Genomic DNA, 19,352 nt, shown 5'->3' with positions numbered 1-19,352 from the left:
GGTTTCTAATCCGCGTTTAGTTGTGTGCGCGTTTTTTTTTTTTTTTTTGGAAGTGCTTTTCCAAACTGCGTCATTGCTTGGTAATGGGTTCGCTGGAAAGAAGAGAAATCCGACAAAAAAACGTACCAGTTTCCAAACAGTTTGCTCCCAAAAATTGTGTATCAATTTCCTTGTTATATTGTTTTTCTAGGTCAGCAGGATGGCTGAGAGGGAGTCCGAATCGTCTGGAAAACTAAAGACATTATTATAGCCAGAACTGGCTGGGGTGTTTTTTTTTTTTTTTCGGAATAGAGGGACCTACTCCGAACGGACAATTTTCTTTTTAACAACTTTCCCCACTGTGGATAATGGATGGCAGAGATTTTGGTCCTCCGCGATCCGTCCACGTACCGCCGCCGTTGTTGGCCGGGCTCGCCATGGAGTCTCACCGACTCGGAGCAGCAGCCGCGGCCGGGAGGATCCCTCCCTCGCCCGGTCACTTGGGCGCGAGTCATCCGCCGCCTCTCCACTCCGGGAAATTCTTGCCATCGGCCATTAACCTACATTCACACCACGGTGAGTGCAAAGCGTTTGATTCTGCACCGAAAGCGCACGGAAAAGGGGTGGGGGTGGGGGTGGGGGGTGTGTTTGAAACGATCACTTGCAATAACGCTGCGCAAAAAAAAAAAAAAAAAAAATGCGCACAGTTTGTGGCAACATGTGCGGTCATCAGTCAGATGTCGGTGCGGACTTATGTGCTGGGAAAATGGACCCAGATGGAGAATTCACGGGGAGGAGTGGCTGTTATAAAGCTGTGACAAGTTTCAGACGCGAGTACATCGTGTTAAGGATTCTCAGCCTTTGCGATGGGCAGCGCATTAGCGGAAAATTACTTGGCAGTTTCCAGCAACACACGAACACACACACATCAGCGTCAAGCCGGTGTGACTATTGAGGGTTGTGGTGGAGGTGTTATTGCACCAGTGTGCGGGTCAGGGTGCAGTGGTCTTTGATTAAATGTGAGCCATCACTCTGTCATTGCAGCGAGAGGCAGATGCAGCGTGTTTGGTGGAGTGGAGGGGGGGGGGGGGGTGTGAGGAGGAGGTGGGGGTGAAGTTGTGACCCCAGATGGATGACAGACAACTGCTCAACCCAGCTGAGAGACATAGCTGGAGTGTCGCCGTGTGTATTTTGAGTAAAAGTCTTCTTTTTTTTTTTTACGCAACATTACACAAATGTCAGTTGCTTCTTTTTTCTTTTTTCTTTTTCGTGCGCTTGGAGCAGTGTGTCCACTCAACCATGCTGCTGAGGAATCTGTCAGGAAATGTGTTCGGGTATTAAAGAATAATCACTAGAAAGAAGGTGTGGCACTATCCAACCATGCTCCTTAAAGCAAAACTCACCCTCCATTTGTTTGTTTACATTATGTGGGCGTGTGGATGTATTGCTCTGATGCTTTTCAGTAGATGTTCCACAGTAGAGGCCCCCCCCCTGTTGACTTGATGATGTCCTTCTTTGCCTTTTCTGTCAACTCAGTCATTCCTCATTTGCTTTTAGAGCGGACAGCACTGACCTCACAATGCATATATTAAAACAAACAAACAAACAAAAAAAAAAAAAGGGGGACACGTCTGCATACAGTTTTGTGGTCGGTCACATGGGGAAGTCGGAGCGCTGTCATCTATGTTCAAACCATATGTTGGTGCGTGTGGGAACGACGTGTCTGCCTGTGGAAAATGGAAAGTCTGACAAACGCACTCATCAAGTTACTGACATCCCTCTGAAGTCATGTGGCTGCAGACAGAGATACAATTACGGTTCCTCTGGTTTCTCTTCGGAGGTAAACTCCCCCCCCCCCCCCCCCCCCCCCCAAATATAATACTATTCCGTTTCAGATGATGTTCTTATCTTTGAGCCTTTGGGTTCAATGCGGCGCTTTGTAGCACGAGTACAAGGGGGCTCTCGTAAAAGTGAGGCGACGCTTGCAGGGCAGGGCTCTGATGAAGCGTTAATTTGACACAACCAGCATGAAAAGGTGTCGGAGACGAGATCAACCCACAGCAGGAGGTGTGTGTGTGTGTGAGTGTGTGTGTGCGTGCAATGGGATGATTGATGGGTGAATTGTGTGCGGAGACGCACACCAGGGCGCAGTTTTATGGTGGAACCGAATTAACCAGCTGGTGAATAAGGTGGGGATATTTTTCAGGTGCCATTATCGGTTGCTGTGAATCCAGTGTAAACAACGCCGGTGTAATTTGTGGGTTAGAAATATCTGCGCAAGCAGCAGCAGCAGTGTGTTTTCAGTTGCCGCGATGCGCCTTGCCTCCCCTTCCCTCTCCCGTGGCTCCGAAACGAGCTGGAAACTGCTCGCGGTGTGTGCGTAAAGACGAGCTTGTGTGGCGCAAACTTGATGTGTTGCCAGAGAAGGAGTAGGAGGGAGAGGAGGGGGTTGTGAAGTGGAATTGACCCAGTCACTGTTCCAGTCTAGATTGGCAGTTTAAACACTCCTTTAAAAAAAAAATATAAAAAACGGGATGCATTTGATTCTGCCCACACGCTGACCTTCTCACTCTTCTGACTCTCATCTCGCGGGGCCTCCGCCCACTAAAACACACACGCCACTGTACGACGCAGGTCATTTAGCTTTATGGCACTTCCCAATATCAAATCCCCGCACATTACATTAACCAAAACCAATTGAGATCTCGGTCCCATGCTCGTAATAACACTATACAGCCCTGTTACATAATAATTACCCGTTAATTGCAAATGTTCATAATGGTTCCAGTTTAATTGCAATAAACAGCATGGATCCAGCGCTCAAGGGCCTGCTGTGCAATCAGAGCCTCGCCGCTGTTTTTGTTTACACGCATTTCGTGGAATTTAAGCTCTTTTTTTTTTTTTTTTTTTTTTTTTTTTAGCTCAGTTGTTTTTGGCTGAGCTCTTGATAGCAGGTTTGACTGTTTATAGCTACCAGTGCACTCTTATTTCCCAGGTGGCCTCTTATTTGATTGTTTCTAGTACAATTTTAATAGGATTTCCTCCTGACTTTTCCCGAGTACAGTATCTCTCTTATTTTCACAGATCTCGATTGACTGTGGCGACTTAACTGTTTTTTTTAATGAATTGTGAGGCTGCAAATGTTTTGTTGACATTTGTGCTGCTGGTATAAGCTCCGCCACCGAAAGGGCATCTCATTTTCCATCAACACGTCCTATTCTCTTCTGCACGGCAACAGCAGCGAAATATGCCCCCCTCCTCCTCCTCCACACACCGAGTATATATCTTAACAGGATCAAGTCCTGGTTGCAGTTTATAGATGTAAAACGTCTGTAAACGCTCCTCTCCGCACTGGAAGCCCGCCTGTTCCTCCATCAGCGGATTGAGGCCAGCTGTCCTCCACTTTCCTCCCATCTCATATCTGAGAGCATTAGAGGCAGGACCTGCTGATATGGAACTGCACTGAAGAGGCAGGACCAGGGAAGCTTTTAACCCCCCCCCCCCCCCCCCCCCTTGCAGTGGCAGCAGAACATTTTCAAGGGAGCTTTAAATGTGAAGACGGTTCAAAATGAAGTAAAATATTGATGCTTTTTTATTTTTTGGTGCTCTTTTTCTTCTTCTTGGACTTTGACGCAACACGCGACTCGGTTCGTCTAAACAAACATGAAAACATGAAAATGCTGCAAGCAGCCGCGTTGAAGAGTAAAGTTTGTTTTTTTTGTGTGTGTTTTTTTTTACCTCAATGTCAAACGTTAGAAAGACTTCAAGTGGGCTATTACTTCAGAAACACGCCCCGAACCAGCAACCTCCCCGCTCCTCCGTTTCTGTGCACACTTGTTTAAACGTTGACAAAAGGAAGCGGGAGAAGAAGAAGGGAACGAGACGCTGAGGGAACTGTAAAAAGTGTTGTCGTGAGTTCAGGGAAGGAAGGTCAATAGAAGCGAGTGAAAACGGCTCGAGACAAATGGGGAAGGAGCACTAAACGGGCACGGTCTCGGAGGTGGGAGAGGAGTGTTTTTATTTATTTATTCTTTCTTCCTTCCCAAGGATAAGCGCTGAGGTGGCTTGTTTGTGCGCGCGCGAGCGTGTCGGCGCAGATGAGAGGATTGAGGTCTTGTGTATAGGAGCAGGAGCATGTGATTGTGCTTAGTGCATTTTACCCCCCCCCCCCCCCCCCCCCCCCCGTGGGACCGTGCATAGAGAGAGTGAAGGGATTTATCCATACTACAACACATTCACACACAGCCAGATAAATGTGGTAGACCTTCGGTTGCTCTCTCTTGCTCTCCCTCTCTCTCTCTCTCTGTCTCTCCCTCTCTCAGCCTCACGCACGAGCATATAAGTGTAATAATTCACGGCGCTCGCAGGGCCAGGCCACGGATGTCTTGGCCGATACCAATTTGTCTTCCACGCCGCTTGGTTGGCGTGTCTGTTTGCTTTTAAATTAATGCGGTGAGTGTGTGTTTATACGTATTCAAGGCACACACACACCCCAAATATGCGTGTGTGTGTGAGTGAGAGAGAGAAGATGAGGCTTGGACATGTCCCCTCTCAGATTAATTGAATCCTTCAGGAGAGAAAACAGCCTCCTTAAGAGAAAGCACAGGGCACTGCTGCCTCGCTACAATAAACCTGTCAGACGCAGACAAACGGTGCACGCGCGCACACACGTATGCGACGCTCACACACAGCTGTCAAACGCAAGAGTGATATGCTTGTGTGTGTCTGTGTGTGTGTGTGAGAGAGAGAGAGGACAAGCGTGCCGAGGCATGTTGAAATACCCGAAGCATTAGCTCAGTCGTTCTCCCCGCCAGAACCCTCCCTTTTAGCGCAAACAACAGCCTCCAGCGCACAAAGGTCACAAACCGCGGTGCGTCTGTCTCGCGTCCCATTACACAAGCCTAATAATGTTCCTCCCAGGACGTGTTGATAACAACTCGAGAGATGTGTAGTGACACGACGAGGGAAGCGCCACGGTGCAGGTACAGGAGTCTGTTCTGTTTCCCTGCTCCTCGACACGTTCCTGAACCGTCACCCGGCTCGGCCCGGCCCGGCCTGGCCTGGCCTGCACCCATCTTCGTTTATTTAGCTACTCTTTCTTTGCACACTTATCGTCACTGATGGTGCCGATAACATCCATCCCATTTCCTCGGTTTTGTTTTGAAGAACATCAATCACCATTGTGAGATCAATAAAGGCTTATCTTATCTTATCTTATCACTTGAGCCTCTGATTAAAAAAAAACAAAAACAAAAACAAAGGGCCAACCAGACGTCATCCAGCGCTGCAGCAGCCGCCAAGGAAGTCCTCCCATGTTCCTCCCGTGTTCTGCAGGCGCGCGCAAAGCCTTTCTTTGCACCTGTGCGCGCGCAAAAAAAACTTGTCTCGTCCGCGACACCTCGTGATTCCTCGTGCGCTTGTTACGTGTCCTCATTCGTGTCGAAAATAACACCTGCCGGTGTTCACCGGAGGTTTGAGTGTGACATTGCAGGTTCAAAGACGCACGAATGAATTCTCTTCCTATAAAACGGTCGAAGCAAAGTTTTCAGCCTCAGATTGTTTGAGAGGACTCATTTGGTTTTGTTATCTAATTGTGTCATAAAGGAAGCTTTGGGGACGTTTCCCCTCTTATCTGAAAAGTTCACATGTTCTTGTGAAGGTTTTTTCTTTTTTTTTCTTTTTCTATTGAGCTGCTTTCAGGTAGCTTCAATGTCAACTTGGTGTTTGAGGCACTCAGAATGTAGATAAGCTTGCTATTGGGAAATCAAAAGTTTTGGTTTTTTTTGCTTGCGGTGATGGTGTCTTTGCATATGTTTCTCAAAGAAAATTGTTTTGCTTTGTCATGGGAAACTTCAATAACTGGTTAAAAGTTCCTTCTTGCACCCGCTAGAACTTCTCCAGTTGTCGTTGTCGGCCTGCTACTTCTTCATTTGTCTTCGTTTTTATCGGACTTTCGACTCTTTCTGCTCTCATAACTTACGAGGACGCCACCGCAGACATTGCATTTTCACACCATTTCTCTGTTTGCGCCTCTTAAATTGACTTTAAGGAGATGGATGACACTTTGAACGCAATTTCTTTTCCATAACTCATGGCCACGCATGACAATCCAGCTCGCTAAACATATTCCTGGTTTATAATTAACCGTTCACTGTACCATTCAGGCTTCACATGCACCAAACGGTCTGTAAAAATGCTTGTTGCTGGTTTAAAGCGACTCGCGACTAAAAATATGCACTGTGCAAAAAAAGGCAAGTCCATTTCTGTCGAGATGCTGCAGTGTCTTTTTCCATTTATTTTCAAAAAAAGCACGAGCAGAAAAAGGATTCAGATTCACTTCCTATCCAAAGAGGACCTTGCAGAACCGCCTTGTCCCGTGCGCATGAAGCTGAGCAATATGACTGTTCATTTTAAATACGTGTCTGTTTGGTGGATCCCTTTTCATCGGGGTTGCCGCAGCAATCACTGCAACTTATTCCATTGTTCGATGTGCTTGTCTCTGACCCGATGCACCTCCTGTTAATATTAACAAACCGTGGTGACCATTAACATATATTTTTTTGTACAATTACCTGATTTTAAATTATATTAAAATGTATACGAGCATCACAGTCAAAACCAAGAAAAGATGCATTTAATACTGATTTTTATGAGCTTGTGTTGTAACACACAAAGTATTCCAACTTTAATCCAGTACTTAAAATCATGTGCTGGTGTATTAACTTGATTATCTGAAGTAATCATGATAATTACTAGATCAGCGAAGCAAACAAGGTGTAATAATGGTGGTTGTTTTCTTAACCGACCTGTCTGCATTACCTGTTTGTCACTTTATTAGTCATGACAGTCATGATGGTGACTCGAGTTCTCGTTATAGAAATACATTCTAGTTGAAGCACTTGTATGTTGACCCCCTCCAATTTAATAATATTTATATTTTGGTCAACCAAATAAATCGGAGTAAACAACAGGTAGAGTTGTGTTTCCTGTGGTACTCTTCTGATTTACGACATATTCCCCAGAACATGTACAATCCTGGTCTAATATAATGGTATTTTCTCTCACATTGCACTTTCAGGGTTACGAAATAACTTTTGCGAGATCTCTCAAAACTATGTTGTTATATATGCGCATCGTGTATGTGATCGACTAAGTTTGTTCTTTCAGAGACACCGTACCCCCCTCGACTAAGTTTGTCCTTTCAGAGACACCGTACCCCCCCTCGACTAAGTTTGTCCTTTCAGAGACACCGTACACCCCACTGTTGTGGAGAGAAGCTAATGGAGGACACCCACCCGTACGAGAGTTTTATTGAGTTTTGTTTTGAAATCGGCCTAAAATGTAGACATTCAAGCAGTGCTTAGCGAAAGGACATGCTTTTGCGAGATCTCGCAAAAGTTATTGCGAGATCCCGAGATAGTTTTTTTTTTTTTCTTTTGTTTTTTTTTTTTTTCCTCCATGTCCCTTCGGGCACTCCGTACTGGGTGTAATAGCGAGAGAGAGAGAGACACAAATCTATGTTTTCAAGGGCAATTTGCCGGTGTGGCTGTTTGGCATTCTTAATATTTGCATGGAAAAGCAACGGCAAACCATTTTCTGGCAAATCTTGCAAAGCGGTTTCTTTGACAAACGCTCCATTATCAGTGAACATTATCGCAGCCACACTAACGCATTGCTGTGCAGATTGCAAAAACCTCAAGCTGCCGTGTCATAACATTACCTCATCACTTCCAAGTGGAATTGAGAAACTTGGAGTTATTTAAAAAAAAAAAAAAAATGTTTTGAGCTTTGCGACTCTCCGCGTGGACAAACCAGACATCTGCGTCTTTTCAAATGAACCCTGAATGAGCGTCCTCCCAACACACAAAGTGAAACGTGTTCGCCGGCATGTATGGAAATCCTGCACATCTCTGCGTGTGCGTGTGCTTCACTACCAGCTTTTTACAGTCAGAATTCCTGGTTTCTCCAGCAGAGTTTTACTGTTGGAAGCTACTTTTTTTTTCTTTTTCATTCAGGGAATAAAAAGCAGAGATCAATAGTGATTCCCCCCCAGCTAACCCTGCTCTGAGTACCACTGATGGATAACAGATGGGTTCACAGAGTGTGCGAGTGTGTGTAGGTGTTTGTGGCATGCATGTGTGTGTGTGTACACTGCAGATTTTTTTTTCTTTCTTCCCCCTCCCTCATATTTTTGTCTTGTGCTTTTTGTACGTGTTCCAGTATTGTTGCATTCTGTTTCTTGTGTTTCAGCCCTATCTTAGATCGATTTGCGATGAAACCTCTTGTTGCTCAGTTTGATTTCACCGATTGCCTGTGCGTGGGTGTGTGTGTGAATGTGTGTTTGCAGTGGCGTCTCTATCAGAATGGATCTCCAGCAAGGCTTTTCCTCTTCTCTGATATTGAGATATGCTTCTTATGAGGATCTGAAAATGGAGGCTCAGAACGTGTTGGGAGTCAGAGAGCGTGTTTCTTGGCAACTCGCGTATCCCAATATGGCAAACTAACTGTGTTGTGAACCGGGAGCCAAATGCAGTGTGTGTGTGTGTGTGTGGCAGTGGGGTGGGACGAGTTGAGAAAAGAGAGAGAGAGCGAGAGAGAGGAAGGAAGGAAAAGGGCTGAGAGAAATAGAGAGGGGGCGGTAATGAAAGCGTAATTCCAAAACATTTAAAGAAACATTTCCCTCTCAGCTACCATTTGGATGTTGTTTCTGGAACAAGGAGCACAAATGTTTTCCCTCGTTCTACCCTTCCCTCCCTCTTTTTTCCCCCCTCCTTTCGACTGTTCGGGAAGGGAATTTGGGATTGTTTTTTTCTCCACTGGTCACTGGCATAGAGCATCACTGTAGTGTGTGTGTGTGTAGTCTGCACACATTGAATAAAGGAGCCTGTAGCTGTAGTGCTTAGATTGATCTGTGTGTGTGTGTGTTGGGAGAGACCCTGATGTTTAGCCTGAAGAAATGGAAACTGCTGACATCCTACCAGGACTTCACCCCCCCCCCCCCCCCCCCCCCGCGCCCCCCCGACAGGTGCTGCTGGTGAATGCGTCTTGTGTGTATGTGTGTGTGTGTGCGCAGCCATCGTGACAGCATGTCAATGCTATGCCTCCCGCACACATCAGGTAACGATTACAAAGCAGACGATAGGTGAGAATAATTTGTTGGAACAACATCGCCTTGTGGTGAAACGTTGAGCTTTTTGCTGTGAAAGAGTGGTTTTTTATTTTTTGTTGTTCATTGTAATTGGTTGTTTACTTCATATTTAACCCGATGGCGTCATGCTGAGAGGTCATGAGTCATGGTTTGCCTCACATATTGGACAAATGCCGACTAGGATCCGTCCCCGTGAAAGACCAAAGTTTCAAAGCGACAGTTTGCTACCACACGTTATGTGAAATCCATCAAGAGCCGATCAGCTTGTGGTGTCATGTTCAGTTTAATCCACATTTAGCCCGATCCGATCTAGAGAGTGACACTAAAGTGACGGCTTCAAACGTTTCTCCTCTATCAAGTACGTTCTGGAAAGGTCTACACGTGCAATCGCTTCTCTCCTTTTAAGAAGCCTGAAGAAGTTGAGAGATTTAAAGAGAAGCCGGTGCCTTTTGAGGGTTTTTACTAACTGCTGCAAATTCAGTTGCGCTTTTTGTCCCATTTTGCGTCTTTTGGGCGCTTCGTTGCCGTCGTCATCTTGAAATCCCCGCCGTTTGGCTGATTGCACATTTTCATAAACTCGCCCTCCACCCACACAACTGCTCTAACGCTGCCCATATGTTGAGGTTACTGCTTCATTGCTGACCTCTTGACCCGCGACGTCAGTGTTGTTTTATGATTGCAGCGTCGCAATCCCCAGTGAAGGAAGTTAAAATAGCTCTGACGCTTATTGTTTCTGTTCAGAATGGACCCTGAGGCGGGTCGGTTAAATGTTATGCATCCCTGAGCAAAGTTAAACACCGCTTTTTAAGTATGCTTAAGATAAATTCTTTTAATTGCCAACATTTTTAAGCAACGGTAACTCATATTTTTAACTGAGCCCTGGAGGAAACTTGTCTATTACTGCCATTAAAGTGTAAACAGGACTGATCAGAATAGATCTCCTCTGCGTCGTCCATCCAAACCTCGGCTCAACGCACCAAAAGGGTGTTTCAGCAAATAACAGACGATGTGAAACGGTTCCCTAATGTCTTGTTTTTCTGTTTTTTTTTCTTTTAAAGTGGAGTGGTGCCTCTTTTTTTTTGCACTTCCTGCAACAATTATCTTGAAAACAAACAGAAATCGCCTCTGGTCAGAAACTTTTCCACCAGAAGCACAGAACAAAAAAAACAAACAAAAAAACAGTCATTGTTCGTGTGGACAGAAGCAGCCAGCTGTCGTAAAGCTGCTTGTTATGTTGTCGGAAGTTGACCTTTTTTTTTTTTTTTTTATTGCCTGGGTTGGAGGCTAAAACAACCAGTCAGAAGTTGTTTTGCAACCTTATCTTCTGTGTCAATTAAGTCAAACTAAAGAGAAGTCGGGCTTTTTGTCACATGCAGTTCTCCTATTAAGGTCATTTAATCGTAACTCCAATTTATGGGGAAGTATTATAATCTTTTCCCCTCTCATGATGACTTTAAAATCATTTAAAATAATGTTGCACATTACATCAAATTGGCCCCTAATTTACTTATTATCTGTTATTATGTTGAATTTCGAGTGGCCGAGATGATCGGTACTTGAATTAATATTGTTTCCGAAGGAAATCTGTGGTCCCGGTGAATTGACGTTTATTTTTATTCCGTTCATTAACAAAACAAAACGATTCATACGATGCAAAACACAAGTGTCCCAAGTGAGGATGAGTTTATGTAATCTGCCCCTTTTGTAACAGCCAGTCAATTTACAGTGGGAATTTAAAACAAACAAAATGACTGTAAAAGGATTTACGACAAACGCAGTTTGAATTAATCAACCTTTGACACGTTACAGCAGATATAAAGCTGCATCATGTTACACGCCCTCCGTTAAAAACATAAAACGGCGACGGGGAAGTGATAAGCTGGCATAAACTGTGATAAAGATTTTTATTTTGGCCACAAGTCGGTTTGTTCTTTGGCAAAAAAAACGAGAAGAAACAACCAAAACGAGTCGAACACTCTTGTTCAGGACGGAGTGACTAAAGCCCAATTATTGACTGAGAGTTTAATTGGAACATTTGCAAACAGACAGCAGTTGCTCCTCTGTGATATTTCTGTTGCTCGGGGACTGTTTACTGTCGCGTTGAACCGAAACTGCTGTAAACGCCAATAACCACAGATGTCGCCGGATCACGACGCCAATTCCTGGTCGTTACGACTTCAACGATCGCCCCTGGATACACCCTGGAAGTGGGCAGAATGTGATGTACTTCATCAATAATTTACTTTTATATGGCTTCACCACTTGAAACGCTCCGTTGTCTCGTAAATCCTTGAAGTGACACTCGGCAGAAATGCGGCGAGTTCAGCGTCTGAATCCGTTGCATTCTGAGCGCAAATGCATGTTGCATCCAGTAAAAATAAATAAAAAAAAAAAAAAGAATCCGATTCACTGTCCGCTGCTTAGCGAGGCTCAATCATCCACCTGCGGAATCGAGAAGAAAACACAGTTGTTCGGTGGAGAGAGCCGCAAACTTTTTCTTTTCATGGTGAGACTGTGGAGTGTCGATGTGAGCAGGACATAATGGATCAAAGCAGGCGAAGCCTCGGCCGCTTTTATTACCATTATTATGTCTGTTCCAAACTGCTCAGGTGGTACACCCAGTCGTTTGATGGCGCTTGCTCTCCGCCGTGTTTACCAGCCTGTGTGTGTGTGTGTGTGTGTGTGTGTGTGTGTGTGTGTGTGTGTGTGTGTGTGTGTGTGTGTGTGTGTGTGTGTGTGTGTGTGTGTGTGTGTGTGTGTGTGTGTGTGTGTGTGTGTGTGTGTGTGTGTGTGTGGAGAGATGCGTGGGTGGGAGCGCCGTGTGTGTGAATTAGAAAAAGCAGGTTATTATTTTTTTTCTGGAGTGTGCAATTGTGGAAGTGGGCATATTTGTTAACACGTGTTTGTGTGTGTGTGTGTGTGTGTGTGTGTGTGTGTGTGTGTTGCTCCTGCAGTGTCTCTGACTCAAAGGGCATTCACTGCAAAAACCCACACAGAAGTGTTTGCACATGTCAGCGATCACACGGCGGTGAACACACAGAGCGCCTCAGTGCACACATGTGCAGTGCATCCCTACACACACACACACACACACACACACACACACACACACACAGAGTGGCGTGCATACAAATACAGGGAGACTTTAATAAATCTGTGCTTAATAGGGCCTGGGTGTGGAAGGTTCCACCTACACAGTATTTTCAGAGCCGAGAATAAAGGCACCGGCGCATTGCTCCTGTTCGTATGTGTGTGTGTGTGTGTGTACACGCTGCTGTTATTAATTGGAAAGCTGCATTTGGTATTGATTCAAAGCCCACTGTGTGTGTGTGTGTGTGTGTGTGTGTGTGTGTGTGTGTGTGTGTGCGCGCGTGCGCGTGTGTGTGCCTGCATGCACGCGCTGATGGACTGTGGTTTTAATGTACTGATTTAGATGCAGGGGAAACTCGGCAAGCACAGCATGTCTGTTAGATTCCCACAGGACTAATACAGAACCCCCCCCCCCCCCCCCCCCCCCCTGCGTGTGTCCATATACAGAAAGCACCCTTTCCCCTACACACATGGTTAGTTTTATCAGGGTAATGGCTGTGCAGTGCACTCAGTAATGGGCCAGGAGGGGAGGGCTGAGACGGGGCGGGGTGATGGGGGGGAGATCCTCGGCAAAAAACATGAAACCCTTTCCAGCTCTTAGCGGGGCTGTAATGGTTCGAAGTTTGCACACATGGAGAGGGAGGAACGCTCGGTAATGTTGAATTGTGAACCGTGTTGCGGGGGGACTCGGTCCGGCCTCCGGTGAGGGAACCGGTTTTTTTTCGCGGCGACTGGTGTGACGGTCCTCGTGCAGCGCATGCATCACTGAGCCTGCGTCTGCCACAGCTTAGCAATCAGTCCATCTGTGACCTCAGAGCTGCATATACAGCGCTCATTACGGCCCAAACTCCCACGGGGGGAGTGTGAAGTAGAAGTGTTCTCTCTTTCCTCCATTTTGTTTGATTTACACGAAAGTCCGCTGCCTTTGCCATATGTCACACGCTTAAATACATGTTTACCTGGTTGTTTCTATTTGGAGGTAAACACGGAGTAGATGGTGATCTTATTTTTCTGTCCAAGTTATACATTTTTACATTTTATATTAAGTGTTTTTTCCCCTCATCTTGAGTATGTTTTTGCTTTCTATTCGGCTTTTATACTTTTGTGTGTAAAGAGCGCTTAGATAAACATGTATTAAGTGGCCCTGAATAATTATACATCTAATAAAGAACACAAAGAATCACATCTTTCTTGGCTATTAAGTCTGTGGCCTTAAAAATCTAAATCATCTCACTGATGTTGTAAAGTTGACTTATGGTCGGTTTTCCAAGCTTTATAAGACCATTATCTCATACTTCTGCTGTAAATTGACCCCCCATATAAAAGAAAATCCCCGATATATTTCTAATCTGAGGAGTGTCCAGTAATGATGGATGACTTGCATGATTATTTTTGCGATAGCGTATCAACTCCCAAAAACAATGTAATCGTTTGATAAAATCCCAAATTGCTTTTCAGCCACAGATACCCCGAGTCTCAATAACTTCTTCTTGGGCAGAAATAGCTGTAGATAACCATCCAGCAGGCCGCCTAGTGGCTGAAGGTGGAAGCACTTTTCTTTCCCTTGGTAAAGCACCAAATGTGGCACTGTTGGATGTTTTGGGGGAAAAAACGTGATTCCACACAAATATATACAACATGTGGTGGTATTTCATTCTTTGGCTTTGACTTGAGTATACAATAGTCAGTTTGCTTGTCCGATGATATGCATCTTACAGATAATCGGTGCTTCGGCGACATGCTTCCCGCCCGGTCGCTCTCCCGTCGCGACGATTGTGGGCTTTCGTTGGCGGTTGCATGAACTGTCCATTTCTTGGGAGTGCAGTCAGTCAGTCAGTCAGTGGTCTGTCTTGCTGAAATGGAGTGCATCGCCGCTCGGTAGTAATGTGATTACAACACGCTGCTTCAGCACAGAAACATCAGCGTTATCGACTCGGCTCCCCACACCCCCCCACCAAAAAAAAACCACGCGCACGAAAGCCCGACATCATCCACAGTATAAAAATTGATTGTCCTTGTATGATTGCGGTGGTTATGAAGCGGGACTGACTTGCTTCTTCTCCTCTCCCAGGCGATGCCTTCCCGGCAGGCTCCAGCCCCTTCCTGTCAGGTTACCCAGGCCCCTCCCCCCTGACCTCCGACCCCACGTACAGATCGGCCAATCCCAGCAGTCTGCAGATGGCTCAGCTCTGGGCGTCGCACGCCCATGAAGGTAAATTACTTTGAATCTTACCCCTTTTTTCTTTCTTTTTTCCTGGGTTCTTCTCCCGTCTCGGTGCATAATTCAACGACACAAAGTGGCGTGGTGTTTTTTCATGACATCCCTCACAGTCCACTCTGTCAATGCCCAGGAGGCTCGTTCCTCTTCTGTTTTCTCATCTCTTACACCACCGGGATCCGCTTCCATTTTTGTCTCCCGGCTCTGTCCCAAATGCGACTTGCTTCCTTCCCTCCCTCTTTCTACCAGGCGTCCGTTACTGTAATCCATCTCCCCTCTGTCTCCTCCTTTTCTCCAGCTTCCATTGCAATACGCCTCGCAGACTCTCGTGTCCCAATTTTCTGAAGCGCCTCCGACCGTTCGGGCCCTGGGACACAGTTTTAGACGCTTGCAGTGTCCTTCACTTGGGTCCGTCCTGTCCTTTTATGTCTCTGTGCTTTTTTTCTGGAGGCCTGTTCAGGAGGTGATTGAATCTTTCCCGTCGCTCCTCAATCCTCCGATGTCCTTTTTTGTGACGCCTTATCAAATCTCAGTCGAGGAGAAGGTCAGATAGGAGTGATGCGGGCCCACGGTGCATTTCAAGAAAGGTAAAAGGAGAAGGACAAATGGATTTCATCTGACATTCATTTTGAAACCGATTGCATCGCCTGTGTTGGAGCAACTTCTCTACTTTCCAAACACAGCAAATCGGATCATGTGCGATTATTTGTTTTGTTTTTTTTGTTGTTGTTTTTTTTTTCCCCTCCTGGGATTTTGTCAACAGAGTACTTTCCAAAGTTGAAGGACTGTGAAAGGGTGCAGCACTGACACATGCTTGAACCTTTGATTGTTGGTCAGAGTCTCACCAGGAGGCTGATGTTGCTCCCCGGTGAGATTAAGAACAATAACTCACCATAGAGCAGATTTTTTTTTTTTTTGTCAATGTCAGCTAAAGCCTGTATTGGTCTTATCCGCCCGGTTACAGATAGCTACCGTCTGACTCGTTGCTTTTAGAGCAGATCAAGGCCTGGTTTGTTTGGCGTGTACTCTGTGCTTATTTACATTGATCTTTATCAGAATTGGAAACAAAATACTTTCAATACGAAGTTACAAAATGCTTCACACAAACAGAATTTGGAAAACATGTAAAACAACATTTCCAAACAATAGAAGACCTGATATAGTCATGTGTTCGGTGTCATAAGGAATCAAACGTTTGGTTTTAGATTTGGGTGCTCGGCCACTAGTTGCATTTTAAATTGATGTACAAACTAAAGCCGGGGTGGCATGTTGTGCATCATCAGCTGTATTCTGGATTAAGTAGTGTTTGGATTTGCTAAAGTTTGATCAACAAGAGTACATGAAGTTACATGTCGTAACGACAAGTTAAAACGAGTAATGAATGTTTGGGTTACAATGATGGGACTGTGCATATTTTGCAGCTTTAATACATTTTCAAGAAGATGCAAAATTTACCTCGTTGTGATTGGATATTGTGGAGTTGTAACTGCACAAAAACAAATACACAAACGTTGAGGATTCTCGTCTTTTCAGCTGCTCCCTTTTGCAGGAATTGCCAACAGAAAAGTCATTTGCGACTTGCGCTGCAGGCTCGGCGAGCTTTTGCACCGGCTCCCCTTCATTCATGCCGCATTTGGAATTCGAAGCCTCGCTCGGGGTCGAGACTTGACATCATGCAGCGGGGAGAGCAAACCGTTTTAAACAAATGAATTATTAGATCAGTCCCACTATAGCCACTTTACAGGCCACATTTAGTGGAAGTGTGTCAGGATGTGGTGAAAGATGGTTGCTTGACAACAAGTCTTCACCATTCTGACTGGGGAGAGAGTTATTATAGCATGCATACAGAAAGTCCTATTGTTCATATATATATATATATATATATATATATATATATATATATATATATATAAATTTAAAATGACTACATTTTAACTCCTTCCTGTGACTGAAATAAACTGCTCATGCCTGACTTTCCGTTCAGCCAGAGGAGGAGGATGAGGCTTCATTGATGGATGGACCTTGACGCTTACGTTGGGTTGAAACTGTATCGTCGGTATCTGACGCTCAGGAGGCTAAACCGCCATCGCCGAGTTAAGTCGCCGTCGACTTGACTCGCTCTGATATAAGGAGAATCCTCCATAGCCTCAGAGAGATTCCTAATACCCGGGTGGCTGGCTTTAATAGCAGCTAAAGTTACTAAAAAAGCTGGAGATGTTTCCGGGCAGCAGCATGGAGGGAGACGTTGGATGTGGCTGGGATCCAAAGATCAAAGCCGTAAGAGATCAAGGTTAGCCCTGGTTTAAAAGGAAGCTTTGCAAGAAACCCATCCTGCATGGTTTCACTCTCAACCCGCCGTTCCTCTTATAGTTCTGTGTCCCACCGCTTGACTCTACTCTAACTGCTGACACCTCCCGCCTCCCACCTCCTGCCTCCCGCCTTCCCCAGCTTCTCCCATTTCTCCTCGCTCAGACGGGGAAGGAGGCGCGTCTTTACTTCAGCTCCGCTGCCCGGCACTCTTGTGCAGGGACGGCAGCGGCGTCTTTAATACGTCTTGGAATGGCTGGAGTGTGGGAACAGGGAATGTCTCGCCCTTTCAGATTGCCCATCTTGCTCTCTCTCTCTCTCTCTCTCTGTCGCTCTCTCACTCTTTTTTTTTTTTTTTCCCCCCCTGCTTGCTTCTTAACGTGATGACAGCAGCCAACAGAAGAGTTGCAGCCAGCTCCGGTCCCGACACAGAAAACCAGGCGCAGGGCTTTGTCTATATTAAGATCTGGTCTCTGAGAGCAGCAGCTGGCTGTCGGGCAGACTCTTGCCTAACACCCCTTCCTGACCTGTGAACATGATCGTCAGGTGACATCACCGAAACTGTACCTATATTATGAAGTAATATGTATGCTTCAGTCTGTTAACAATGACAAAACAAGTCGATCATTGATCGTAGTGGAGTAACAGAATTAATCTAATAGTATATGTGATTAATGATAATAATAATAATAATAATAATAATACCATCCATCACCATTGATGCACCCAGATTATCTATTCTAGATGGGCATGGGGATGACGCCTAACCCACCTGACAATGACAATGAGTCTGGACAGTTGGTAACAGGATTAAAGCAAAGACACATTCACACCTATGCAGGATTTAGGGATTCCAATTAACCTAACAAGCATGTAATTGGATTGTGGCGTTAAGCTTCAGTACCCACGCAGAGAAGAAATAAACTTGGACAATGGAAACATGCAAACTCCACACAGAAATAAAAACCCCAGCCAGCCAGGAAACGGGAATCATTTTGCTGTCAGGGAATAATAGTTAATTATTGTGATTATAATGTAGATTTGGACTGAAAATAGGAAAAGCCAACATGGAATATTCATTGAGTTTTCATCCTGCATCCAAGTTTCGTCATTTTCGCATACATTTCTGGTTGAAATGAAATAGTTTCTTGTACTTGTGTTTTCAGGGTATACGTTAAAAGATTCCTTGATGTGTGGCTTGTATGGGTCATTAATAGATGAAAAAATTTAATGACTAAGAATTATCCAACCGGGGTTCTGGAGTCGATTCCAGCTGCCTGGATGACTATGGGACACCGTGGACGGTCCATTACTGGACAAACAAAGAGAGACAGTGACACACTCACATTCACACTTATGGGCAGTCCTAGCATTGCCAATTAATCTGAAATGCATGTTTTTGGACTGACAACAGAGTGTCCAGAGAAAACGGAGAAGCCCAAAGGCCAGATTTAAAAAGGAAAGCTGCTGTAATTTGTCAACGTACACAGTCGTACTGGGATTTCTGTTCTCTGCATTTAATCCAAAGAGCATTACCAGGTTAAGGATGTTGCTGTCACATCGGTGACCAATCAGTAGTGACATTTAACCATTGACCCTCCGCTCTCGGAACGCTGGGCGATCCAGGAATATTCTCTTCATGTCATGTCGATCTGCACGTGGCCAGAGTGAAGCCTCAACTGGAAGCTGTCCCAAGTTGCATCTCGCAGTTCTGACCTCAATGGGTCGGGTCTGTTAGACCTTCCAGAATTACTGAGACGGATGTCACACAGGATGACGGTATAGAATTCTGCTATAACCGCGTTCGCCAAAGACGACGCCTGAAGGCAGCTGTATCTGTGACCTCGTGTCTCCGATAAACAGGTCCCTCAGTGTAAGCGTGTAACCTGGACATTTCATCTTGCAGGAATTCATTCGACTACAATAATTTGCAGAATGATGCAACAACCCGAAACCCTGCCTCGCCGGTTCTCGCTCATCACTTCGCAACAATGCGGCTGGATGTCGGCCTGCAGCTTACTGTTCAGTCAAAGTTTTGCTCCATTAAATGTGAAAAAAAAGCGGCGCAGAGGCAGAAGTGCTTCATGCTCCAATCACGTGTGACGTTTGTGTCGATTCATTATGTCGACAAAAGCTTCACGTGTCCTCAACCGCGCAATTAAAGCACTGTATTATTTAACGCATGTCTACAATAATGTGTCGTCTGTGTGTCTCCAGGTTACCCCCCTCTCCCGAGCAGCCTGTACTCCAGCCCTTTCCTGTCCCTGGGCCACCTGGAGCCGCCCTCGCTCTCCCAGCACCCCCTCTACGACTCCCATAAAGGTCCGTCGCTGTCACCGGCACCATTCATAGAGGCAGGGGGGAGATGGATTTAGTATACGTATTCTTTCGGTAGCAGTGGGTTTTGTGTTACACCTTCACAGTATAACGAGGAGGTCTGCAGTCAGTCCTGGAGCTGGGCCAAGCAATCGGCTGACACCAGACCAGTTTTAGATCCGATTCTTTTTCTAGCTGCATAATATTTGCGGGAGACGCTGCTGCAGATTTACTGTATGTTTGTGTCATTGTTACATTCCGTTGGCAAGTGGAAACATAAATATTTATCATGTC

The 19,352-nt window shown here is 45.4% G+C and overlaps 1 protein-coding gene across 2 annotated transcripts in view; it reads left to right on the top strand.

Moving 5' to 3' along the window:
- Nucleotides 1-298: 298 nt before the first annotated feature.
- Nucleotides 299-19,352, top strand: part of tnrc18 (trinucleotide repeat containing 18) — a 44,688-nt gene continuing 25,634 nt past the window's right edge. For both annotated transcript variants that reach the window (XM_080512097.1, XM_080512096.1), the window contains exons 1-3: nucleotides 299-555; nucleotides 14,289-14,429; nucleotides 18,960-19,064. In XM_080512097.1, coding sequence (XP_080368223.1) covers nucleotides 348-555; nucleotides 14,289-14,429; nucleotides 18,960-19,064 — 454 coding nt within the window. In that variant the 5' untranslated portion in view covers nucleotides 299-347. The remainder of the gene's footprint in view (nucleotides 556-14,288; nucleotides 14,430-18,959; nucleotides 19,065-19,352) is intronic.

Source organism: Blennius ocellaris (assembly GCF_963422515.1).
Source record: "Blennius ocellaris genome assembly, chromosome: 16".
NCBI classification, from domain to species: Eukaryota; Metazoa; Chordata; class Actinopteri; order Blenniiformes; family Blenniidae; genus Blennius; species Blennius ocellaris.
The sequence above is the reverse complement of the archived record's forward strand: the minus strand, read 5'-3'. Positions and strand labels throughout refer to the sequence as shown.